Source organism: Lithobates pipiens, unplaced genomic scaffold (genome assembly GCF_037356315.1).
Source record: "Lithobates pipiens isolate NorthernLeopardFrog02 unplaced genomic scaffold, aLitPip1_a1.2 Scaffold_10, whole genome shotgun sequence".
Classification (NCBI taxonomy): Eukaryota; Metazoa; Chordata; class Amphibia; order Anura; family Ranidae; genus Lithobates; species Lithobates pipiens.
Genome location: NW_027507686.1, coordinates 158,205,260 through 158,232,312, shown reverse-complemented (window position 1 = coordinate 158,232,312; position 27,053 = coordinate 158,205,260). Strand labels below are relative to the sequence as shown.

At 42.8% G+C, this 27,053-nt stretch overlaps 1 protein-coding gene across 2 annotated transcripts in view; it reads right to left on the bottom strand.

Moving 5' to 3' along the window:
• Positions 1–27,053, bottom strand: part of RBL2 (RB transcriptional corepressor like 2) — a 154,498-nt gene that overhangs the window by 101,606 nt on the left and 25,839 nt on the right. Inside the window, exon 4 of one of the 2 annotated variants that reach the window (XM_077458472.1) lies at positions 11,444–11,508. In XM_077458472.1, the coding sequence (XP_077314598.1) occupies positions 11,444–11,508 (65 nt within the window). Of the gene's footprint in view, positions 1–1,561; positions 1,693–11,443; positions 11,509–27,053 lie in introns of those variants that run through there. The other variant, XM_077458473.1, reaches the window with a different exon arrangement.

Genomic DNA, 27,053 nt, shown 5'->3' with positions numbered 1-27,053 from the left:
TATAGTGGTCAGTGTAGCGTAGTATGGTGGTCAGTCAGTGAGGTATGGTGGTCAGTCAGTGTAGTATAGTGGTCAGTCAGTGTAGTGGTTAGTGTAGCGTAGTATGGTGGTCAGTTAGTGTAGTATAGTGGTCAGTCAGTGTAGTGGTCAGTCAGTGTAGTATGGTGGTCAGTCAGTGTAGTATGGTGGTCAGTCAGTGTATTATAGTGGTCAGTCAGTGTAGTATGGTGGTCAGTCAGTGTAGCGTAGTATGGTGGTCAGTGTAGCGTAGTGTGGTAGTCAGGATAGCGTAGTATGGTGGACAGTGTAGTATAGTGGACAGTGTAGTGTCACAGGTGCCAGCTGACCTACAGCAGTAAAGGTAAGACACAGATCAGCTCTGCAGCTGATCTGTGACATAGGGGGTAAGGGGTTTTATACTGTACTAGTCTAAGGGACTCATTGAGTGCTAAAAGTCCACGCGTTAGGGGAGCAAATTACTTGCCTTGCCCTTGGCGCTGACAACCCATGCTACGCCACTCCTGGGGAGTTACCCTTCATTGAGGGAACCATGAAAGCCAACATGTACTGTGACATACTGAAGCAGAGCATGATCCCCTCCCTTTGGAGACTGGGCCACAGGGCAATATTCAAACATGATAACGACCCCAAACACACCTCCAAGATGACAACTGCCTTGCTAAGGAAGCTGAGGGTAAAGGTGATGGACTGACCAACCATGTCTCCAGACCTAAACCCTATTGAGCATCTGTGGGGAATCATCAAACGGAAGGTGGAGGAGCGCAAGGTCTCTAACATCCCCCAGCTCCGTCAAGTCATCATTGAGGAGTAGAAGAGGACTCCAGTGGCAACCTGTGAAGCTCTGGTGAACTCCATGCCTAAGAGGGTTAAGGCAGTGCTGGAATATAATGGCGACCACACAAAATATTGACACTTTGGGCCCAATTTGGACATTGTGAGTGTTCTCACTGTTGTTGCCAGCAGTTAAGACATTAATGGCTGTGTGTAGAGTTATTTTGAGGGGACAGCAAATTCTGTACACTAACTACTTTACATTGTAGCAAAGTGTCATTTCTTCAGTGTTGTTACATGAAAGATATAATAAAATATGTACAAAAATGTGAGGGGTGTACTCACTTTTGTGAGATACTGTGTGTGTGTGTTGTAATTACCCTCTAGATTGTCATTTTTATATATGTTTACATATGCATGTTCTTAAATATTTAATCTTTCTTTCTTCTGAACTTATTAATGTTCACAAAATGTAGTTTGCAATACAAACACATGTAAATAACATTTCTTCTTACACTTATAAAAAAAAGTTGTTTCTCATTAAACACAAACCAAGATAAAGAGCAAAAATCAGATGTTAGAAAGTGAATAATGTGACCCCTGGAGATACAGAAACGTGTCCGCTCTTCTGAACACACATCATGCAGCATATAGGAGATCATATACAGTAACAAATTCTTAATCTAGATGGGACAGTATACATTCTAGTTCCTTTGCATGCACTACTTATTTACCCACCCAAATAACCCAACAATGGGAACATACTCACACTCCAGGCATGTCACCAGCCTCCCGCACAGTGCATGTATGTCTGCAGTAGCTGTCAGACTTGGAAAGAAAAGCTGAACAGTTTGCCGAGAAGCCGTCTCCTATTGGTCTTCAGATGACAGAAGCCTTTCACAAACAAGCCCTAACTTGCCTGCTGCACTGTGGTTGCTATGATAAGCTACTAGTGATGCTGAATCTAATGCAGGCTGGATTATGGAGGGGTTATTACCAATCATGGTTTACTGAGCCATACTAACAATCCCATTAACCATTTCCATACCAGAGGGAGAGTTTACATCAATCTAAAAGTAAAAGTGCAATACAATGACGTTTTGTACAGAAAGCCTGCTCAGTGTTACTTCTAAACCTATAGAGGTACATTAACCACTTGACCACTGGGCACTTAAACACCCTTAATAACCAGACCAATTTTCTGCTTTCGGTGCTCTCACATTTTGAATGACAATTACTCAGTCATGCAACACTGGACCTATATGACATTTTTGGCTTTTTTTTCACACAAATGGAGCTTTCTTTTGGTGGTATTTAATCACCGCTCGTTTTTTATTTTTTTGTGCTATAAAAGAAAAAATACCAAAAATTCTGTAAAAAAATGAATTTTTCTTAGTTTCTGTTATAAAATTTAGCAGATTAGTAATTTTTCTTCATAAATTTTGGCCAAAATTTATACCACTACATATTTTTGGTAAAAATAAGTAAAAATTGGTGGATATTATTTGGTCTTTGTGAAAGTTATAGAGTCCACAAGCTATGGTGCCAATATCTGAAAATTGATCACACTTGAAGTACTGATGGCCTATTTCAATTCTTGAGACCCTAACATGCCAGAAAAGTACAAATCCCCCCCAAATGACCCCTTTTTGGAAAGAAGACATTCCAAGGTATTTAGTAAGAGGCATGATGAGTTTTTTTAAGTTGTAATTTTTTCCCACAATTCTTTGCAAAATCAAGATTTTTTTGACTTTTTTTTCCGCAAAATTGTCATATTATCGGTTTATTTCTCACACACAGCATATGCATACCACAAATTACACCCCAAAACACATTCTGCTATTACTCCCGAGTATGGCGATACCACATGTGTGAGACTTTTACACAGTGTGGCCACATACAGAGGCCTAACATGCAGGGAGCGCCATCAGGCGTTCTGGAGCACCCAGGACAATTCTGACATTTCTCTCCTACATGTAAAAATCAACATTTATTTGCTAGAAAATTACATAGAATCCCAAAACATTATATATGTTTTTTTTAGCAAAGACCCTGGAGAATACAATGGTGGTCGTTGCAACTTTTTATCTCGTGCGGTATTTTCACAGCAATTTTTCGAATGCTTTTTTTTGGAAAAAAAAACTATTTTGTGCTTAAAAAAAAACACAGTAAAGTTAGCCCAATTTTTGCATAATGCGAAAGATTAAGTTACGCCGAGTAAATAGATACTCAACATGTCACTCTTCAAAATTGCACACGCTCGTGGAATGGCGCCAAACATCGCTACTTAAAAAGCCCCATAGGCGACGCTTTACATTTTTTTTACTGGTTACATGTTTTAAGTTACAGAGGAGGTCTAGGGCTAGAATTATTGCTCTCGCTCTAACGTTCGCAGCGATACCTCACATGTGTGATTTGAACAACGTTTTCATATGTGGGTGGGACTTACATATGCATTCGCTTCTGCATGCGAGCACATGGGGACAGGGGCGCTTTAAAAAAAAATTTTTTCTTATTGTTCATTTTACTTTATTTATTTTAGTTTGACATTTTTTTCCCCAAAAATACATTTTTTGATCACTTTTATTCCTATTACAAGGAATGTAAACATCCCTTGTAATAGGAATATGGCATGACAGGTCCTCTTTACAGTGAGATATGGGGTCAATAAGACCCCACATCTCACCTCTAAGCTGGGAAGCCTGAAATAAAAAAAAAAGAGTCTGGCTTTGATCGTATTGGAGAGTCGGTAGAAGCACCGGAGGGCGGCGGGAATGTCTATGGCTGGGTATTGCAGGGTATCACCAAGTATGGCTGGGTATCTCCGGGTATGACAATTTATGGCAGGGTATTGCAGAGTATTGGCTGGAATTGTACTGCAGAGTATTGGCAGGTACTGCAGAGTATTAGCGGGTACTGCAGAGTATTAGCGGGTATTGCAGAGTATTGGCGGGGTATTGCAGAGTATTAGCGGGTATTGCAGAGTATTGGCTTGTATTGTAGAGTATTAGCTGGTATTGCAGAGTATTGGCGGGTATTGCAGAGTATTGGTGGGTATTGCAGAGTATTGGTGGGTATTGCAGAGTATTGGTGGGTACTGCAGAGTATTGCCGGGTACTGCAGAGTATTGGAGGGTATTGCAGAGTATTGGTGGGTATTGCAGAGTATTAGCTGGCATTGCAGAGTATTGGTGGGTATTGCAGAGTATTAGCTGGCATTGCAGAATATTGGTGGGTATTGCAGAGTATTAGCTGGTATTGCAGAGTATTGGCAGGGAATTGAGGGGTTAAATTTCGGTGAGCAGTGATGTGGGCACTGCAGATGCAGCCCACAGCTCTGCTGACACCGATCTCTTCCCCCTCCTCTGTACCGATCGGTACAGAGAGGGGGAGGGAGGAACCGGCGTCATGTTATGTTTGTTTACAAGTGATCACTCCGTCGGAACGATCACGTGGTAAACGGCCACGATGAGCGGCCGTTTACCGTCATGCGCCGGTCCTGTGGACCCGGATGCTCTCGAGTGCGCGCCCCAGGTAGCGCGTGAGAGCGGAATTAAACAACCTCCCTGTAGCCGTCATTCGGCTATGGGTCGGTTGTTAAGTGGTTAAATAGGAAACATTTCCCGTGTCTTCACATAGGCTGCAGACAGCGTTTGTCAGCCACAACAATAATAGTGGAAGCATTAGGCCCCATGCACATGGATGTAATGATTACCAATCATAGGCAAGTTTTTTTTTTGGCAAAAATGCCCAGTATGATCAGTAACATGCTTGCCTTTAGATACATTTACAAATATATAAAATTGTAGTTATATATCCTCCTGCTTTTTTTTGCAATTTTGGATCTATACATGCGTTTACAGACGTTTACATTCCTATTGTATAAAATGCATGTCCTCAGACGCAGACTTTGTGATTTTCGGATACAGATATGAACACGGTGCATGTTTACACACCTGTGTGCATGTCTCCACTGAAAACAATAGATCTGTATTCAGGTCTGCAATCAAAAAAAAGGATTTAAAATGTGTTTTTTACACCTGTGAGCACAATTCAAATATAGCGGTATTAACCCCAAAAACAAATCTTCATCATACTGCAGCTTACCAATCTTTAAAGTGACAATAAACTCATATTTTTTATTAAATAAAACAAAATTCAATACATAAAAATGTTAGTTGAATGTATCTTTTATCTCTCCCTTCCTTGGTATCCTCTCAGAAATGTATGTTTTATTCCTGTGTTCAGAGCCAACCTGTCCTAGGGTGGCTGCTATGTTCATTCTGCAAGTCCTCCTTGTGTATTTGAACATAGCCACCCATCAGTTCTCACCCCCACAATGGACCCCCAGTGCTCACCCCCACAATGGACCCCCAGTGCTCACCCCCGCAATGGACCCCCAGTGACCCCACTCACCCCCACAATGGACCCCCAGTGCTCACCCCCGCAATGGACCCCCAGTAACCCCACTCACCCCCACAATGGACCCCCAGTGCTCACCCCCACAATGGACCCCCAATGCTCACCCCCGTAATGGACCCCCAGTGCTCACCCCCGCAATGGACCCCCAGTGCTCACCCCCACAATGGACCCCCAGTGTTCACCCCCACAATGGACCCCCAGTGCTCACCCCACAATGGACCCCCAGTGCTCACCCCCACAATGGACCCCCAGTGACCCCACTCACCCCCACAATGGACCCCCAGTGCTCACCCCACAATGGACCCCCAGTGCTCACCCCACAATGGACCCCCAGTGACCCCACTCACCCCCACAATGGACCCCCAGTGCTCACCCCCGCAATGGACCCCCAGTGCTCACCCCCACAATGGACCCCCAGTGCTCACCCCCACAATGGACCCCCAGTGACCCCACTCACCCCCACAATGGACCCCCAGTGCTCACCCCCACAATGGACCCCCAGTGCTCGCCCCCACAATGGACCCCCAGTGCTCACCCCCACAATGGACCCCCAGTGCTCAACTTCACAATGGACTCCCAGTGCTCAACCCCACAATAGACCCCCAGTGCTCATCCCCACAATGGACCCCCAGTGCTCACCCCGCAATGGACCCCCAGTGCTCACCCCCGCAATGGACCCCCAGTGCTCACCCCCACAATGGACCCCCAGTGCTCACCCCCACAATGGAGCCCCAGTGACCCCACTCACCCCCACAATGGACCCCCAGTGCTCACCCCCACAATGGACCCCAGTGCTCGCCCCCACAATGGACCCCCAGTGCTCACCCCCACAATGGACCCCCAGTGCTCAACCCCACAATGGACTCCCAGTGCTCAACCCCACAATAGACCCCCAGTGCTCACCCCCACAATGGACCCCCAGTGCTCACCCTCACAATGGACCCCCAGTGACCCCACTTACCCCCACAATGGACCCCCAGTGCTCACCCCCCACAATGGACCCCCAGTGCTTGCCCAAACAATGGACCCCCAGTGCTCAACCCCACAATGGACCCACAGTGACCCCACTCACCACCACAATGGACCCCCAGTGCTCTCCCCCACAATGGACCCCCAGTGCTCGCCCCCACAATGGACCCCCAGTGCTCACCCCCACAATGGACCCCCAGTGCTCAACCCCACAAGTGCTCAACCCCACAATGGACCCCCAGTGCTCACCCTCACAATGGACCCCCAGTGACCCCACTCACCCCCACAATGGACCCCCAGTGCTCACCCCCACAATGGACCCCCAGTGCTCACCCCCCACAATGGACCCCCAGTGCTCACCCCCCACAATGGACCCCCAGTGCTTGCCCAAACAATGGACCCCCAGTGCTCAACCCCACAATGGACCCCCAGTGACCCCACTCACCCCCACAATGGACCCCCAGTGCTCACCCCCACAATGGACCCCCAGTGCTCGCCCCCACAATGGACCCCCAGTGCTCACCCCCACAATGGACCCCCAGTGCTCAACCCCACAATGGATCCCCAGTGCTCACCCCCACAATGGACCCCCAGTGCTCACCCCCACAATGGACCTCAACCCCACAATGGACCCCCCCAGTGCTCACCCCTACAATGGACCCCCAGTGCTCGCCCCACATCTATATACTGATGCATTTAGCACCGGCACATAATATCATAAAGGCAAATACAACATGCACATACATACAGTGGATATAAAAAGTCTACACACCCCTGTTAAAATGTCAGGTTTCTGTGATGTAAAAAAGTGAGACAAAGATAAATAATTTCAGAACTTTTTCCACCTTTAATATGTGGCCTATAAACGGTACAATTCAGTTGAAAAACAATATGAAATCTTTGGGGGAGTAAAAACACAATACTAAAATAATGTGGTTGAATAAGTGTACACACGCTCTTATAACTGGGGATGTAGCTGTGTTCAGAATTGACCAATCACATTCAAACTCATGTTAAATAGGATTCAGTACACATCTGCCATCATTTAAAGTGCCTCTGATTAACCCCAAATAAAGTTCAGCTGTTCCAGTAGATCTTTCCTGACATTTTCTTAGTCACATCCTAATACAAATCCCGTGGTCCGCAAAGAGCTTCCAAAGCATCAGAGGGATCTCATTGTTAAAAGGTATCATTTAGAAGAAGGCTACAAAATAATTTCCAAGGCATTAGATATACCATGGAACACAGTGAAGACAGTCACCATCAAGTGGAGAAAATATGGCACAACAGTGACATTACTGAGAACGGGACTTCTCTCCAAAATTGATGAAAAGACAAGAAGACAACTGGGAGGCTGCCAAGAGACAGAATATCTTGGAAGTGCTGGCTGTGTGGTGACAACAATCTCCCATATTATTTATGTCTGGGCTATGGGGTAGAGTGGCAAAACAAAAGCCTTTTCTTACCAACAAAAAAATCCAAGGCCGGCTACATTTTGCAAAAACACATCTGAAGTCTCCCAAAAGCATGTGGGAAAATGTGTTATGGTTTGAAACCAAGGTTTTTTGGTCATAATTCCAAAAGATATGTTTGGTGTAAAAACAACACTTAAAGCGGGGGTCCGCCGGGAGTGCGCGTTTTTTTTTTTAAAAGCCAGCAGCTACAAATACTGCAGCTGCTGACTTTTAAAATAGTGACACTTACCTGTCCAGCACGCCCGCGATGTCGGCACCCGAAGCCGATCTCTCGATCGTCTCTCGGGTGCTGCCGCCGCCATCTTGGGTATGGGAATCAGGAAGTGGAGCCTTTTGGCTTCATTTCCCGGTTCCCTACTGCGCATGCGCGAGTCGCGCTGCGCAATGAGGATGGACCCGCTGCCTCTGGGATCTGTGTGTTTCCCAGCAGGCAGCGGGGGACTTTCGGAAAGGGGCGTAATCTACGCCCCTTTCCGCAGAGAGCTATCCAGGAAGTGGGTGCAGATACCTGAACTGTACAGGTACCTGCACCCCCCTCCCCCCTGAAAGGTGCCAATTGTGGCGCCGGAGGGGGGGAGGATTCCAATGAGCGGAAGGTCCACTTTAGGGTGGACCTCCGCTTTAACATCACCAAAAGAACACCATACCCACGGTGAAGCATGGTGGTGGCAGCATCATGCTTTGGGGCTGTTTTTCTTCAGCTGGAACACGGGCATTAGTCAAGGTAGAGGGAATTATGAACAGTTCCAAATACCAGTCAATATTGGCACAAAACCTTCAGGCTTTTGCTAGAAAGCAGAATATGAAGAGGAACTTCATCTTTTAACATGACAACAACCCATTATTAACTCATTATTTCATAATTTATAGGGGATGAGGTGCCTATTCTGTATGGGTGTTAACAGGTAGCTTGGACCATATTACTATTTATGACAACAACCCAAAGCACACATCCAAATCAACAAAGGAATGGCTTCACCAGAAGACGATTAAAGATTTGGAATGGCCCAGCCAGAGCCCACACCTAAATTTATGTTGACGTTTTTTTTGTTTTTTTTTATTGGATAGGTTTTATATCAGAAAGTAAAAAATATAAAAAAAATGTTTTTTCAAAATGTTCGGTCTTTTTTTCGTTTATATAGCAAAAAATAAAAAAAGCCAGTGGTGATTAAATTCCATCAAAAAAACTATTTGTGTGAAAAAAGGTATACATTTTATTTGTGTACATTGTCACACAATTGCCAGTTAAAGTAGAACAGTGCTGAATAGCAAAAAAATGCCCTGGTCATGAAGGGCATGAGATGAAGAGTTAAATAAGATACATTAAAAACAATAAATCACAGCAAGGCTCACATGCTGTTCTCATCATTCATTTTGTGAGTTAAATTACTAAATAAACGATGTATTATTTTTAATGGTACTGCACTCTTTGGCCTCTTCATGTTTTACGATGGCTTATGATGATTTGGGGGAGATGTTCACTATTACTGGGCAGTGAAGGTGACGCTGACTTTATGTGATTTGCACTTTATTCCTTCTGAGATTTGCTTATGATTTATTACACACGTCATAATGGTTTACACTTATTTGGATTTTTGATATATATTTATGGCAAGACCCTTAACCTCCCTGGCGGTACGATTATTTCAGACTTTAGGTGCTGAAAGCCGTACAATTATTTTGCATGGAAATTTGGCGTTTTATATTGTAGTCCTGTAATTCTTAGGAATAACTCTCTTAAATCTGTTCAAACAAGAGTCTAGTAGACATCCCGGGTATGATAAAGTTTATAATATAATAAATAACTATAAATAATGATAACAAATAATAATAAAAATTATTCAATAATGTAATCAAATCCAAAAACACAGAAATTTGCTCATTTGCAGAATTTTAGCTATCATTAGATTTAGTGTTTGATGACGAATTTCCTCACAAATCGCTATAGCTCAATTCTGCAAGTGATTCTAATTTATTATCGCTGTTTTCTAGTTGGTCTAATATGACTTTTGACATAAAGGGACAATTTTTGGTTGCTATGGACAATCTCAAAATTCCAGGCAGAAAAAAACAGTATTTATAATATAAAAGTGCATGCAGGGCACTGGACAGACCACTAGGGACAAAGGGGATGTGTATTTTTTTATACAGTACTGTAATCTGAAAGATTACAGTATAGTGTGTGTATTGTGTATTTTGACTTTCTTGAATTTGGCGCCGATCTCCGCTCCCGTGCGTCATAACGTCGCAGGGAACGGAGCTCAGCGGCACTCGGGCACTGTGTGAATCGAGCTAAGGACGGCTCGCACACACAGCGGGGGGACATCGCTGGATCCAGGGGACAAGGTAAGTCACTCTCCCTGTATCCAGCGCTGTGATCCTGAGTCTGGCTCAGGGTTACCGCTCGTGGTACTGAAATTCCAGCCCGAGCCAGACTCTGGATTACCGCCAGGGAGGTTAATACAAAAGAAGGTGTGCTATCCCTTTAAGTATTTTGTCTAGTATTCTGGAGTGCTGCTGTCCTACACATTATATATTTTATCTAGTTACACAGAACAGCTTTTTCACTTTTTTTGGTTAGTTTTTGATTATTTCTGCACACACCCTATTTACATTTTTACTCTCAATGCTGCATGACCACACAAATAAATCAAAGGGCTGGAAAACACCAGGATATAAGTAAACCTATGCTTCAGTTTTGACCAGTGGTCCCTAAACAGCAGCCCCCTGCTTGCATTTAACTGGCCATCCTTACACTGACACCAACAATAGGGCACATTTCCTCCCACTAACACTACTGAAGGAGCATGGAACGGTTATTCCCACTGACACCAACAATAAAGCACATTTGCTTCCACTGATATTATTAATGGAGAACAGTTATTCCCACTGACACTAACCATAGGGCACATTTCCTTCCACTGACACTACTGATGGAGCACGGTTATTCCCACTGACACCAACAATAAAGCACATTTCCTTCCACTGACACTATTGATGGAGCACGGTTATTCCCACTGACACCGACAATAAAGCACATTTGCTTCCACTGACATTATTGATGTAGAACAGTTATTCCCACTGACACTAACCATAGGGCACATTTCCTTCCACTGTCACTATTGATGGAGAACGGTTATTTCCACTGACACTAACCATAGGGCACATTTCCTTCCACTGTTGATGGAGAACGGTTATTTCCACTGACACTAACCATAGGGCACATTTCCTTCCACTGACACTATTGATGGAGCACGGTTATTCCCACTGACACCGACAATTGAGCACTATTACTCCCTCTGGCACAAATAATGGGTCACTATTCCTACCACTGACATCAACAATGGGGCATCATTTATAGCACTAATACCTAGGAAGTAGGCATTATTCCTCTGACTGATACCAATGACTGTGTACTTTTCCTTCCTCTGTCACTAACGATGGGGTACTATTCCTCAAACTGACACCAACAACAGGACATATATTCTCCTACTGATGCCAACAATGTGGCATTATTCCTTCTACTGATACCAACAATGGAGAACTATTACTTCCACTAACACCAACAATAGGGCATTTCCTCCCTTCACTGACCACAGGCCCCAATGTAATTTTTCATTCCCACTGACCACTGTAATTGAGGCATGTTTATTCACACTGATGCAGGGGCATTTTTCACTTCTAACAGGTAACAGTGAACCAACCCTTTGTTTAGAAAGTCTGGGGACCCAAATTTGACAATTTACTTGCTTTAAGAAAGAAAATACGTAAGATTATTCACTGTACCTTTTGCATTGATGAACAGCACCCAGCAAAACTGAAACACTTCAGAGACTGTACAGGGCTGGCGCCTGGAAATAAAAGCAGACAGATATCAATTAATGATAGCGACAGCTGAAAAAAATGTAGAGGAACCAAACCAGTACCACCGCCCATAACTGATAAAATGCTGGTAGATGATGGAAGATACATAGAAGAGGTTTTCTATTTCTGTGTGCCTTCAGTAAATCAACTCATTATATATTGTAATGACGATATGGGGTGAGTTGATTTACTGAAGGCAAATAGGCTGTTAACCTTGTGAGGAAACTTCCCCTTATCTTAGTGAATAAGGTGAAGCTCTGTTGACTTGCAATAATCAAATCATATACAGGCAAAAACTTTTATTTTTAATCCTCTTTGCACTGGGTCAGGCATTTGTTGCAAAGTAAGTTTTCACCACAATCACTAAGCTAAGCAAAAAATGCATTGCAAAGTAAAAATTAACTTTCAAAGTGAACAGCCTATTTGCCTTTAGTAAACCAACCTCAATATGTCCAGTATTGCCATGCTAAGACATGCAATTCATTTTACAAAATATTTCTAAATTCTCAGTATCAATGATATGCACCATTCTGGTACCAGAACATGATCTGCTAAGTTCCTGAACACCCAGGTGTCAACAAGGCACTGGGGCCTCTGAGGAGTTTGGGGGTAGAAAGGTTGTATAGCGTTTATTGGCTCAAAAAAAAAAAAAAAAGGAAGCTTGGTCTTTAGCTATGAAGTATTGCAATAAATCTAGGTATTTGTTAGCATTTAGTCACTAAAGCCCCGTATGACCTGACCCCACTCATGCTCACTACTCTTAAAGCCTGAAAGGTGGGATTGAGTTTTGAACCTCACTCATCACATGCAGCATGTCTGCATACCCCTCTGTGGCTTAACCTTAATCTACCTCATTTTTACGCACTACTTGATCCCCCCCATGCATGGACCAAATAGAAGATCAAATTTATTTCCCATATAATGAGTAAAGGTCACTTCCTTTCATTTTCCACAATCAGTGCTAATTTTAATGTTCCAACTACCTATTACTTTCGATGCTGGCAGTTACCTCACACATTTAGTAGCCAGTTTCCCCACTCCCAAGCCCTAACTCTTTCCCCTTTGGATCTAGAGCAAGCCTACCTCTGCACTGTATAAGTATTTATGTACGATTGCTCTTACAGGTATGTCTCTTTCTGGCAGAGGTGGCTTGCTGACATTCTAGATCTGGATGGCGATGACTGGTCTGATATTTGGGACTTTCCCTTTAAGCAATCGGTCTCTCTTTGTGGCAGGCTCATCCAAATTAAGATCCACCGGGAGTAGTTCCCCCCTTACCAGGTAAACAAAATAGATCCGAGTGTTTCCCAGGGCTGTTGGCAGTGCCCCCATTCTCCTGGAAATTGTATCCATATCTTTTGATCCTGCCCTGCCATCGTACAATTTTGGGAGTAGGTCCATCAAGTCATTGATTACATCTCTGGCATGGTTGTTCCTTCCTCCCCACAAGTCTGCCTCCTGAGCCTTGTGGAAGAGTTGGCTTCAACAACAGCATAGTGGACTATGCTGGGACTGCTCTTATTTATGCCCAGAAATCCATCACCCTTGCCTGGAAAAAGCCTGCGCTATCCACAGTGGCATTCTGGAGGCAAATGGTCAACTTCCTTTATATAAACACACCTACTGTAATCGACGCTGTCCAGAAAAATTCAACAAAGTATGGTCAAAATGGCTACATAATAATTCAACAGCTACGATGTTGGATACTTTGAACCTGCTGTTGCATGGGGGGGATGCAGAAAAATGTTAGTGTCCCTAGTATCTTGCAGCGAGATACTCTTATGAGTAGATATAGATACCATGGCTATAGCAGGAGTCACACACATACACTGTTTTTGTATATTTTTTTGGCTCAGTCCCTCTGTGCTGTGTTGGCCGAGTCGCCCTCTGAGTGGGCCCTGTTGTGTTTCGCAAAACCTCACCCACATGCCGACCAGCGCACGACGATGTATGTTGGCACAATGCCACAGCTCTGCAAATGGGCGTACAGGTACGTCCCCTTTAAATCGCTGCATTGTGGGCGCACAGACGCCGCGTGTCCGCCGGGGGTCCACAATCATGTCACGGAGCGGCAGAACGGGGAAATGCCTATGTAAATAACTCATTTCCCTGTTCTGCCTAGCAACATGACAGAGATCTACTGCTCCCTATCACTGGAAGCAGTGATCTCTGTCATGTTCTAGTGAGATAATTCCCCCCACAGTTAGAATCACTCTCTAGGACATACTTAACCTCTTGACTGCCCCCCTCTAACTCCTTCCCTGCCAGTGTCATTTACACAGTAATCAATGCATTTTTGTAGCACTGATTGCTGTATAAATGACAATAGTCCTAAAATAGTGTCAAAACTATCCGATGTGCGCGCTATAATGTTGTAGTCATGATAAAAAAAAAAATCACAAATCGCCGCCATTACTAATAAAAAAAAAATAATAAAAATGCCATAAATCTATCCCCTATTTTGTAGATGCTATAACTTTTGCGCAAGCCAATTAATATATGCTTATTGTGATTTTTTTTTACCAAATATATGTAGAAGAATACATATCGGCCTAAACTAAGAAAGAAATTTGTTTTTTTTATATATATTTTTGGGGATATTTATTATAGTAAAAAGTATTGCTTTTTTTTAAAAATTGTTGCTCTTTTTTTGTTTATAACGCAAAAAATAAAAATCGCAGAGGTGATCAAATACCACCAAAAGAAAGCTCTATTTGTGGGGAAAAAAATTAAGTAAATTTTGTTTGGGTGCAATGTCGCACGATTGCGCAATTGTCAGTTAAAATTGACGCAGTGCCAAATCGCAAAAAGTGCTCTGGTCAGGAAGGGGGTAAATCCTTCCGGGGCTGAAGTGGTAAATAAAAAGAAAATAAAAACACTGTCTTCATTTATGGAATGCCGCAACCAAGCAGGAAACTATCCCTCATTCTAATCACAGGATACAGATGATGCCACACTCAGTACTGCAAAACTCGTGGCTGAATTGTGTCTGGCACAATTGCAGAGCGATTCTGTTGTGCAACAATCATGAAAAAATTGCATCGTGTGTGGGGTGCTATTTGGAATTGCCATGCAATTTTGTAGTTGTGGGCAGAATCATGGTGATTCTGCCTGCGATTCCAAATTGCCAAATGCCAAGTGTGAATGGGGCCTAAAGTTTGCATGCCTTGACAAAAGATTGTGCATAACTTCCACTCTAACAATACTAAAAAGGCATCAGTATATAGAAAAGTAAGCAGCACTGATGCATTTTGGTAGGGGCAGGAAAACGTCACTACTCTTTAGTAAGGTGTTTCTTTATTGCCGCGTACACATGATCGAATTGTCCAGTGGACTCAGTCCGCCGGACCACAGTACGCCAGACATTTCGATCACGTGTGGGCTCCAGCGGACTTTTTCATCGTAAAGTCCGGCGGACTTAGAAAGTAGTTTTGACTCAAAATTTGTCCGCTGGACTTGGCTTTCAGCGGACAATCTGTTCGTCAGTGTGCTACTCCGGCTCTGAAGCAAGTACGAGAAGGAAGCTATTGTGCTGTACGTTATCGCGTTAGAAATCACCAGACTTTCGGAGTGTCTGTGTGTGGCCAAGTCTGTTCGTTATAAAGTCCGGCGGATTGTTTGCCGGATCAATTCAGCCGGACAATTAGATCGTGTGTACACGGCATATGTAGCACTAATTGCATGTTGGCTTAGTTATTCAGTGTAATGTAATACAACGCCTTCAAGATCACTTTTCCCCCTCTGCGTGTAAAATTATAAATTTTTGATTCTGGCAATTATTTAAACTAATAATTATGTAAAAATCAAACAAAGTCTGTTTTAGCTTGGTGTCTTTTTTTATTATGTATTAGGTTTACCAACATAAATTAATAGGTTTCTATGACTTCAATTATTGTATTAAGCATCTAAATAAATCATATAATTCTCATTGTATTTCATTTGGGGAATCTGTAACAATGTTTCCAAATGCAAAAAATTTGAACACACAATATATATCAATATCAACAAGGAGAAGCTTTAAAATGTAAACTCCACATCATGACTCCTAGCAGCATTTGGGGGGTTGCAAGTGGAAGCTGTAAGATACACTAAGCACTCGTCTCCATCACTGCCCACGGGCTCTTCTGCCATTACTACAGTTTTAACTGATATAGCCATCTAATGCAAAACAAATCATACACAGCACAGTAAAGCTGCACAATTAATCGTTAAAGAATCAAGATCGCTATTCTACTCCACCTCATTCAGTGCAGAGAGTTTTCTGCTCAAGCTGACAGCTGGCAAAAAAAAACAGGCAGCCTGCCAAGTTTCTCACAACATTGCTAAAGAGAAACATTGTAACATATAGTTATTTTAGATCAACTATGAATGTCTATCTGTAAATGAGGCCAGTTTAACCACTTAAGCCCCGAACCATTTGGCTGGCCAAAGATCAGACCACTTTTTGTGATTCAGCACTGCGTCGCTTTAACTGACAATTGTGTGGTCGTGCGACGTGGCTCCCAAACAAAATTGATGTCCTTTTTTCCCACGCATTGAGATTTCTTTTGGTGGTATTTGATCACCTCTGCGGTTTTTATTTTTTGCACTATAAACAAACAAAGAGCGACAATTTTGAAAAAAACACATTATTTTTTACTTTTTGCTATAATACATATCCCCCAAAAATATATATAAAAAACATTTTTTCCCTCAGTTTAGGCCGATATGTATTCTACATATTTCTGGTAAAAAAAAAAAAAAAAACATTTCGCAATAAGCGTATATTTATTGGTTTGCGCAAAAGTTATACCGTCTACAAAATAGGGGATAGTTTTATGGCATTTTTATTAATAATTTTTTTTTTTACTAGCAATGGCAGAGATCAGCGACTTTTCTTGTGACTATGACATTATGGAAGACACATTGGACAATTTTGACACATATTTGGAACCACTGCCATTAATACAACGATCAATTGCATTGATTACTGTAAAAATGTCACTGGCAGTGAAGGGGTTAAAACTAGGGGGCAATGAAGGGATTAACGTGCTATTGTGTGTTCTAGCTGAAGGAGGGATGGGACTGTGCAGGGAAACTAACAGATCGCTGATTTTTTGGAGGGGAAAAATACACTTTAATGAACCAAAGCAAAAAAAAAATGTTATTCTCATTTTAGCCAGAATCATGCAGCTCTAGAGCAGAGCATGGCAATCAGAAATATAATAACTGAAGCCGAAGGCCCCATTCACACTTTTTGTGATTAGCTACAGGAGACTAACGGGAGTTCCCTGTTACTGGCTGGGGGCAGGAAGGCCTATTGAAATCAATGGGAGGCTGAAGGCTCCTGCAGCTATTTGCTGCAGATCACTGCAACAATTACCTGCAGGTGATTGACCCTGAATACATTAACAAGCATAACTTTGAAGAAATACTTAAAAATTGCTTAATAACAGAGTCCACACATTTAAAACTAAAATTCTTAACTAACATTCAACCAATATATTAACTTATTCACTCTGTGTAAAAGGTCCATTACATTAATTAATTAACATAGAAAATATTCAGATACTGTTACTATTGTATTTAAAAGGTTTTCATTAATATCATTATATTAATGGAATATCTATTTGTCCACTAGATGGTGCTAGTCCATAAAAAAACAAAAACAAATGTACTGGGTTAACAGATCATATATACCAACCGTATAGTTTTAACATAATTTTTTTTTTTTTTATTTGATGCATTATGAATTCATATATTTCCATTATGTATTTTTCCTATCTGATAGGACACTTTTAATTGATCACAACATCTTGTCTAAGTCCTAGGACATTTGGGTGTACCAACATGGATGATTTGGTGGAGGAAGTGCTACACCTCTAACCAAACGTAGAAACAGGATGTGATGTCACTCTCAGCCACTTAGTTATTCCGAATAGGTGTGGGTGGGAGGAGTTGAGATCTTTATATTGACACATTACACCAGCTGGGGGTATCATCTGATAACGTCTCATGGGGGGGCGAAACGCGTCAGTTGAGCACGGGCCAGTGAGACACAAGCCGTTGGCCACTTCTGATTCTGCGTACTTAACCTTTTTTCATGTGAGTAGATATTGTTCATTTTTATGTAATAAACAAACAGAATTAAGTTATATTGCTCTCTTTGCCATTTGTACCTATCCCTGATGGTTTGTTGAGGACAATGTATGCTGCAGTTGGTGACATAGCACGTGGGACTACAGAGCCCAGCCATCCCTACAAGCGTAGGCTTTCCTATGGGAATTCTGGATCTCTAAAGGTTTACTGAGGGCGACGCATGCTGCAGTTGGATACACAGCACGTGGGACTACAGAGCCCAGCCACCCTCTCAAGCATCTGTGACTTCTGTTATGGGAGTCCTGGATTTCTGGTTAGTGAGAGGGCACACAGAGGGGAGCACAAGTTGCACAGATGATCTTCCCAGCATTTGGCACTTTATATCACACATCCGAATAATTTTGAAGTCGCGCTGCAAAGTTTTTGAAGTTCACAAACTTTATATTTTGGATTCTTAATACACTATGAGTATTATTATATTTATGGTCATGATATTCGTATTATAGTTCATTGTTTGTGGTAATGATTTATTAGCATAGCACAAGGTAGCACTCTTATTTTGATCATATAATTAATCTTGTCTGTACTGTGTTTGCAGTTCTTCATTATCAGTTATCAACTAGATGTGAACACAGTTTTTCCTAATAAAGGGTTAAACATTAATATAGCTTAAAGGAGTTAATACAATGCATTAAGGTGAAAAACCTGCACTGCAGCTGCCCCCTAGATCCCCTTTTTTTAACCTGAACCCGATCGTTCCAGCGACGAGTACGAGCCCAGAAGCTCCAACCACTGTCTTGGGTCCTAATTGAGTACACTGATAGCAGCGGGAGCCATCAATCAAATCCAGCGACACAGGAGCCGGGGGCAGGGCCCAGTGCTGCTTTCTGTGTTGATGGACGCAGCAGCAGGACTCGGAAGCGTGACCGCATGGGTGCCCCCAGGAAAAGCGCCTCGCCGCTGGGGAACCTGATGAAGAGGTGTAGCCAGGAGCGACCCCGGGACACCCCAGCAAAGGAGGGTCAGGGCCGCTCTGTGCAAAATCCCTGCACAGAGCAGGTAAGTATGACAGGTTTGTTATTTTACACAAAAAACAAAAACAAAAAAAAACCTTTGCAATCACTTTAACCACTTAATCCCCGGACCAATTTGCAGCCAAAGGACCAAGCTCCTTTTTGCGATTCGGCACTGCGTCGCTTTAACTGACAATTGTGCGGTCATGCAACATGGCTCCCAAACGAAATTGGCGCCCTTTTTTTCCCACAAATAGAGCTTTCTTTTGGTATTTGATAACTCTGCGGTTTTTATTTTTTGCGCTATAAAAAATAGAGCGACAATTTTGAAAAAAATTCAATATTTTTTACATTTTGCTATAATAAATATCCCCCAAAAATATATAAAAAAATGTTTTTTTCCTCAGTTTAGGCCAATGCCTATTCTTCTACATATTTTTGGTAAAAAAAAATTACAATTAGCGAATTATTGATTGGTTTGCAAAAAAGATATTGCGTTTACAAAATAGGGGATGGTTTTATAGCATTTTTATTAATATTTTTTTTTACTAGTAATGGCTGCGATCAGTGATTTTTATTGTGATTGCGACATTATGGCGGATACATCAGACATTTTTGACACATTTTTGGGACCATTGACATTTATACAGGAATCAGTGCTATTTAAATGCACTGATTCCTGTGTAAATGACACTGGCAGTGAAGGAGTTAACCACTAGGGGGCAGTGTAGGTGTTATGTATGACGTTATGTGTTTTTTATTGTTGGTGGGGCATGGCCTCGCATGTGACATCACTGATCGTCTTTCCCTATAAACGGGAAGAGACGATCGATGACAGCCACAGTAGGAAGCACAGGGAGAGGTTTGTTTACACAGACCTCTCCTCATTCTTCAGCTCTGTGACCTGATCGCGGGACACCAGCAGCGAACGGTTCCGCTGGTCCTGCGGCCACGGTCACAGAGCTCAGGACCGGGTCGGGAGCGCGCCACCGGTGGTGCGCTCTCGACCCACGACTGGGCACTTAAAGAGCAACGTACAGGTACATGCTTGTGCCCAGCCGTGCCATTCTGCCGACGTATATGTGCAGGAGGCGGTCCATAAGTGATTAAAGCATAGTTCCACCCAAAATTGGAACTTCCACTCATTGTACTCCTCCCCCCCCCCTCCAGTGCCACATTTGCCACCTTTCGGGAAAGAGGGGGGACAGTATACCTATCTTGCACAGGTATGCTTTCCCCACTTCCGGGAGTCTCAGCCGCATGTATTGATATCACAGCTGGGGTTTCCTCCTTCTCCCTCCTCCTCTCCCTATCGCCGGGCCAGTAGGAGAGAGGAGTGGAGCCTTGCACATGTGCAGTAGGGTGCCCGCTGTATCTATTACACTAACCGATGTACCAGTATGGCGATTTGCACAATAGAGCCGATCTGCCTTTGTATATCAGCAGTGGCTGGTCGGCAAGTGGTTAAAGGAGAAGTATAGCCAAAGCTATCTCAGCTGACAGTGGACTAAAGGCTGCTGTCAGGTGACATCCCAGAGCCGGTCCAGGCTCTGAAAAGATCCTGACCATATTGGATCCACCCAGAAGCCGGTATCTGCAGCTTGCGATCCGCTGAGAGCCTGAGCCAGCCGCTCCCACCCCTGCACAGCTCAATGCCCCAGTGTGTGCTGGAGGGGAAGAGAAGGGAGCCAGTGATTAACAGTCACCAGGTTACTGCAGTCTGTAGAATGAGATCTAAGTGATTAGCAGCGTTTGATTGCTAAGTTCTCTGTCTTAGAACCAGCAGGGGAAAGATGCAGCATTGGATTGATGCTGAATCCACCTAGGGGAGTATGATTTTTTTTTTTTTAACTTCTCTTTAAAAAAAAAAAAAAATTATGTAAATGGTGATTGCACCACACATGTGAGGTATCGTCACGAATGTCAGAGTGAGAGCAATAATTCTACCACTGGACCTCCCGTGTAACTGGTAACCTGTAAAGGTTTTCAAAGCGTTGCCTAAGGATAACTGAATGTACTGTAGTTTGTCACCATTCCATGGGCGTGTGCATTTTTAAAGTGGTTGTAAACCCTTACAAACCACTTTGACCTACAGGTAAGCCTAGATTAAGGCTTACCTGTAGGTCCAAGAAATATCTCCTAAACCTATACGGTTTAGGAGATATTTGCCCGAAGACAGGCACCGCTGTTTTTCCAACAATGGAGCTGCCGCGCGTGTCGGCTCCCGTGCGCATGCGCGGGAGTGACGTCATCGCGGCTCCGCCGAATGACAGCGGCGGAGCTGCGAGACCCCACCGAAAAGATGGATGCGCCGGACTACAGGGGACAGCGGTGACTTCGCTGGCTCCTGTGTCAGGTAAGTGACACATAATGGGCTACTATGCGATGCATAGTAGTCCATTATGCTTTGCCTTTGCAGGGAATGAAAGAGGAAGTAAACCCATCAGGGTTTACTTCCTCTTTAAAGTGTGATACTGTATGTTAAGTATCTATTTACTCGGGGCGCATGCGCGGTGTGATGCAGGTCAGCAGCTCTATGTAGTAGCTCTATCAGATCAGCGGAGTTATAACACACACCGGAAGAAACCACCACAAATCACCCCAATTTCCATCACCGCCCCTGCAGGACACACCAGTGCATGCCGTCGGGTATGTAGGCGCACCGTCACAGTTCACAATAGCACTCTTTGACCACCTATCTGCTGCGCAATAAAGATCAGAAGAAAATGGCTCAAAAGGGTGCGGGCTCTCCACAGCCTTTACAGTCTCCTACAACAGCGTGCAATCCTCTACAGGAGTTTGCTCCCACAAAAAATAACAATAAGTACTCCATCAAGCTCACAAAAACTGATGTGGATGCCAGCCTAAAATGTATGAAAAACTTGCTGATAAAATACAGTATGAGCTCCAAAAGACAACAAGCACACTCACACAAGAAATACCAACTGGGGGGGGGGGGGGGGGGGGGGGCTGGGTTCGCACGGACATACTGGAAACCAAGCATGGTGAGCATTCACTTCCACATAATGATCTTAGAAAAGACTTTGAACTTCTAGCTGAAAATTACTCATATTTACAATCACAGGTGGAAGATTTAGATAATCTAAACCGCAGGAACAACCTAAGGATTCGTGGTGAGCCAGAATAAGCTGCTGACCTGATGCCTGCAATATCTAAACTATTCCACGATCTCCTTCCGGAGTCATCTCCATCTTCATTTGCATGTGACAGAATCCATAGGGCCCTGCGTCCTAAACCACCTCCAGGCAAACCTCCACGTGACATCATTCTGTGCATGAAGGATCTCATCAAAAAATAAAGTATATTAAGAGAATCCAGAAATATGCACAACATTGAATTGGATGGCACAAAAATCCAAATTTTTCCTGACGTCTCCCAAGCTACTCTGGAAAGGAGACGTAAAATGAAAGAAATCACTTCTGTATTACAATCTGCTCACATAAGATACCAGTGGGGATTTCCTTTCAAATTAACAGTGCCGCACAATGGCACTGTTTACACAATCTTCAATGTCTCGGAGGGAAAGGATCTCCTGATGAAGTTGGGGCTTTTGGTTCCGGTTGCAGAAACAAGACCTCCTACTACTTCCCGTACTTCACCTATATGGGCTACCCCAGTCACACGTCAGGATCAAAGAAGATGGCGTCAATATGGATGCCTGAAGAGGATGTCTCATTCCTTTGGGTAGCATAGTTTTCCCTCTTCAAAAAAACAACATCACGGAAAAGATAGAAATTAAAAGGAAATATTGAACAAAGATTTACACTTTTTTTATCAAGCTTGAAGAAAAGTTATTAAAGTTTTGAAAGTTCGCAAGTTTCAATAACAGCTCAAAGTAAATAGTTGATCTACTCCTTTAAAAGAACACTAATTGATATATCGTACTACCTTTTATACAAAGTTATATATTTTTCTTTTTCTTTTTTTCAATATATGATATACAGCATGCACTTACTTTTTTGTTTTATAGAATCTTCCCTGATTTGCTCCGCCTCTGTTGGTTTGTCCCCCGACTCACAATGGGTATTCCAAAACATGGTTCAGTTTGCAGCAATTTTTATGCAACTGATCACATTATCCATTGTTTTAATGGATAAGGCTCCTTATGTGAGTTTTGGACATTGTCCACGCCAAAATGTTTCTTGGTCAGATGGCATTCTACACCCTGACTCCCAATCTACATATATTACTTTTTATGGTGTTATTAAGGTACTCTATTGTTACGAGTTTTACAAAAGGTCTAACAAAATATCTTTCTTTTCCCTCAAGGTGTTATATAGGTATAACAGAAAAGAGAGGGCGCACCAGCCTTGTGCATTATCCTTTGATACATTTATTAAGAAAAAAACCTTATTAATAATACTCACAAAGGTAGAAAGAAAATCACACTTATAACAATCTTTGACTTGTGACAGTCAGTGCACTGATAGCAGTCTCCAGGTCCTGAAGAGAGGACGTGCGAACCGCTGTTGGTTGACGTGTTTCGAAGGTTTACCTTCTCCCTCGGAGCCTCAGCAAGTGTCCATCTTCACCCCTTTTCCTTCCGGGGCCATGAACTCCGGCTCTGTCCCCCTATGACCCCTATTATAGACGGCGCAATCTGCCCTTTCTAAAATGCGCATGCACCTTAGACATCCGCGCATGCGCCATAGTCATCGGCGCACAGCTTTTTTGTAAATATCTCCTAAACTGTGGAGGCTTAGGAGATATTTCCAGTACCTACAGGTAAGCCTTAATATAGGCTTACCTGTAGGTAAAATTGGTTGTACAGGGTGTACCACCACTTTAAAGGTCGCCAAATCAATATCGCCTCAATTTACGCCACCAATGTGGCACAATCTACATTTTTCAAAGATATCATTCCCCCCACCTAAAAGTAGGGGGAAACTTTCATTTGGCTGCAAATTCTGTACTTGATAGAAGCAGAGTCCCTTTGTCAAAGGCATTCCCCAAATCTCTTTCCTGCTCCCTGCACAACCTCCAATTAATAGATACCTGGAGAGCCAATAATGGTGGCATAAATGCATATACTTTTTATTCTCATCCACATGAAAGCTATGCAAGATTAGACTATATTTTTGGAACCATCAATCCTTTTAGCTAACTAATCTAATGCTGACATCCATACATGCCATTGGTCAGACCATCAGATTGTTTCTTTCACTTCCTCTCACATAGGCCTTGCACCTACTCCATATAAATGGCACATCAATGACTCTCTACTAACAGACTCCACTATTAACCAACAAGTTACAACACAATTAGTAGATTCCTTACTCATAATATAACTCTAGACATACCCTCCATCACTATGGACAGCACATAAGGCAGTTATGAGAGGTCACCTTATTAATATCGCTTCAGCCAAAAATAAATCAAAATTAATGGCCCTAACTAAAGAATTAGACAAACTATATTACAAGCATTTCCAATCTCCATCTCCAAATTTATATAATCAAATACAAGATAAAAGAAGAGCCGTGAGTGACACATTATTGTCTGCTGACACAGAAAAGTCCTTGAGATGGTCAAAAGCAAATTTATTACTATATTGCAACTCTGCCTCTACCATGTTTGCTAGAAAGCTAAAGCAATCTATAAACCCCTCGCATTTCTATAAATTACGAAATTCGAACAGAAATCTCTCACCCTAAAGAAATTATGGAGATTTTCTCTGATTTCTACAAGAATTTGTTATCCGCTCCTCATTCTTCACCAAAGAATTTGTCTTTGAATTGGCTTGGAGAAGTTTTGCTTCCCACTCTGTCCAGCAAATAGGAAAACTGAACGCCCCTTTTACCACTATTGAAATAAGTGCGATTATCCCCAAGTCCCTAAAAACTTCCACAGCACCTGGTCCAGATGGATATTCTACCTTACATTTTAACATTTAAAAAAAAAACTCCCATATTTTGGCCCTTCATCTATCCAAATTATACAATTATATTTTGCAAGGCAATCAATTCTTAGAGGAAATGCTTCTAGCCAATATGTGTCTATTACCTAAGCCCCATAAAGATCACACCTCACAAAAGAACTACCGCCCAATGTTAATTATAAATAATAACCTACAAATTTTTGGCTGTTTGCTGGCAGACAGAATGGCGGTGGTTATCACCTCATTAATCCACCCAGACCAAACAAGTTTTATTCCAGGCAGACAGATTACAGACAAATTAAGGCTTGTCACAAATTTATTACAGGACGCTAACCTACATGCAAACCCTGTAGTAGCCCTTGTACACACGGTCGGAGATTCCATCGGAATGTGTCCGATCAGAGCGGTTTGTCGGATATTCCGACTGTGTGTGGTATGCATCGGACTGTTTCCGTCGGAATATCAAAGCTATTGGCTACTAGCCTGAACGTAGTCCCATCGTAACGAAATTACGTCATCACAATCTGAAAGATCAGATTTTCCGACAACTTTGTCCAACCGTGTGTATGCAACAGTTTCGGACAAGATCCGTCGGACAAAATCCGTCGGACAAAATCCGACAGACAAAATCCGACAGACAAAATCCGACAGACAAAATCCGACGGATTTGGTTGTCGGAATGTCCGACCGTGTGTACAAGGGCGTATACTTAGCCTTGATATCCATAAAGCCTTTGACAGTGTCATATTGTCGTACCTAGAACTATTTCTCCCCAAATACGGTTTCTAGAATGAATTTATGCATGGTTTTAGAGCTTTATATAAAAATCCTCTAATTAGAATTAGACTTCCAGGTGAAAACTCTTTGCATTCTTTACATTAGGTAGAGGTACTAGACAGGGATGGACTCTTTCCCCTCTCCTTTTTGCCATGGCCATTGAAACCCTCGCTTGTGCTATTCAAAATAATATTAACATTAAACTGATTGTAAACCCTTACAATCCACTTTTTGCTACAGGTAAGCTTATAATAAGGCTTACCTGTAGCTACCCTGGATATCTCCTAAACCTGCACGGTTTAGGAGATATCCCCTGTATCTGCATGTGCCGACGTCATCGCCACCTGCGCACTGAAGTAATGGCACATATGTGCCGTTTGCTTCAGTGAGTGTGGCATTACCGGTGGCTCTTGCGCACAAACGCGGGAGTGACGCCATCGCATCTCCGGCTAATCACAGTGCCAGAGCCGCGATACCTGGACATAACTCCGGGGAGAAATGTCGCCGGCCGATGCTGTGTACGGGCACCGCAGTGGGAGCTTTGATCTCAGGTGAGTATTACATAATGCATACTAGCTCATTATGCCTTTGTCCTGAAGGTCTTTTTTTTTTTATATGTGGGTTTATAACCACTTTAAAGGCTATACCAAAGGCCTCAAAGAGCCTATACTCTTATATAATATTCCACCTTTGTTAAAGCGGAGGTCCACCCTAAAGTGGACCTTCCGCTCATCGGAACCCTCCCCCCCTCCGGTGCCACAATTGGCACCTTTCAGGGGGGAGGGGGGTGCAGATACCTGTACAGGTAAGTGTCACTATTTTAAAAGTCAATAGCTGCAGTATTTGTAGCTGCTGGCTTTTAAAAAAAAAAAAACGCGGAGTCCCGGCGGACTCCCGCTTTAACAGCATCTTTGCAGGAGAGTTTTTCTTTCTCATGGACTTCACACTCTTTTAAATATTTGGACATTCTCCTTATCCCATATTATAAAACTTTTTTCCAAACCAATTATCCACCACTATTCACAAATATTAAAAGACTGCTAAAATTATGGTCTAATTATCACATCTCCTTTTTTGGGGAGAATAACTGCTACCAAAATGGTCATTTTACCTAAACTACTTTTTTATTTTAGAGTTTTACTCATATTGATCCCTAAAAGCACTATAGACTCCCTTCAAAGAGAAATTAACAAATTTATATGGCATAACAAAAAGCTGAGATTTGGTTACTCTGTCATGTATAGATCCCAATCAAATGGAGATTTAAGCCTTTCTAATGTATGGTGTTATTACCTAGCAGCAAGATTTATACAGTTAGCCCAATGGTTTGCTCCTTCAAATCAAGTTCACTGATTACATTTTGAAAACAATCAATTATACAATTCCATCTTCAAGGTATATTATGGTCCAGGTTGATTTAACCCAGAGAGATCTGTCCCTTAAAGTGGTTGTAAACCCTTAGGCCGCGTACACACGAGAGGATTGTCCGTCCAACTTAGTCCGCTCGTGTGTGGGCTTCAGCGGACTTTTTCAGCGGACAGTCTGACGGACTAAGTCTTTCGGAATTTCCGTAATTTTGTCCGTCCAAACTTGGTTTCAGCGGACAGTCCGCTCGTGTGTAGGCAAGTTGGACGGACTAAGTATGGCGCATGCTCAGAAAGGATTTACACGCCGAAGGTTGCATTGCAGTGTATTGGACGTCGTATTTCTAGTCCCGTCGTATGTGCTGTACACGTCATCGCGCAAGCTTTCAGCGGACTGTCTG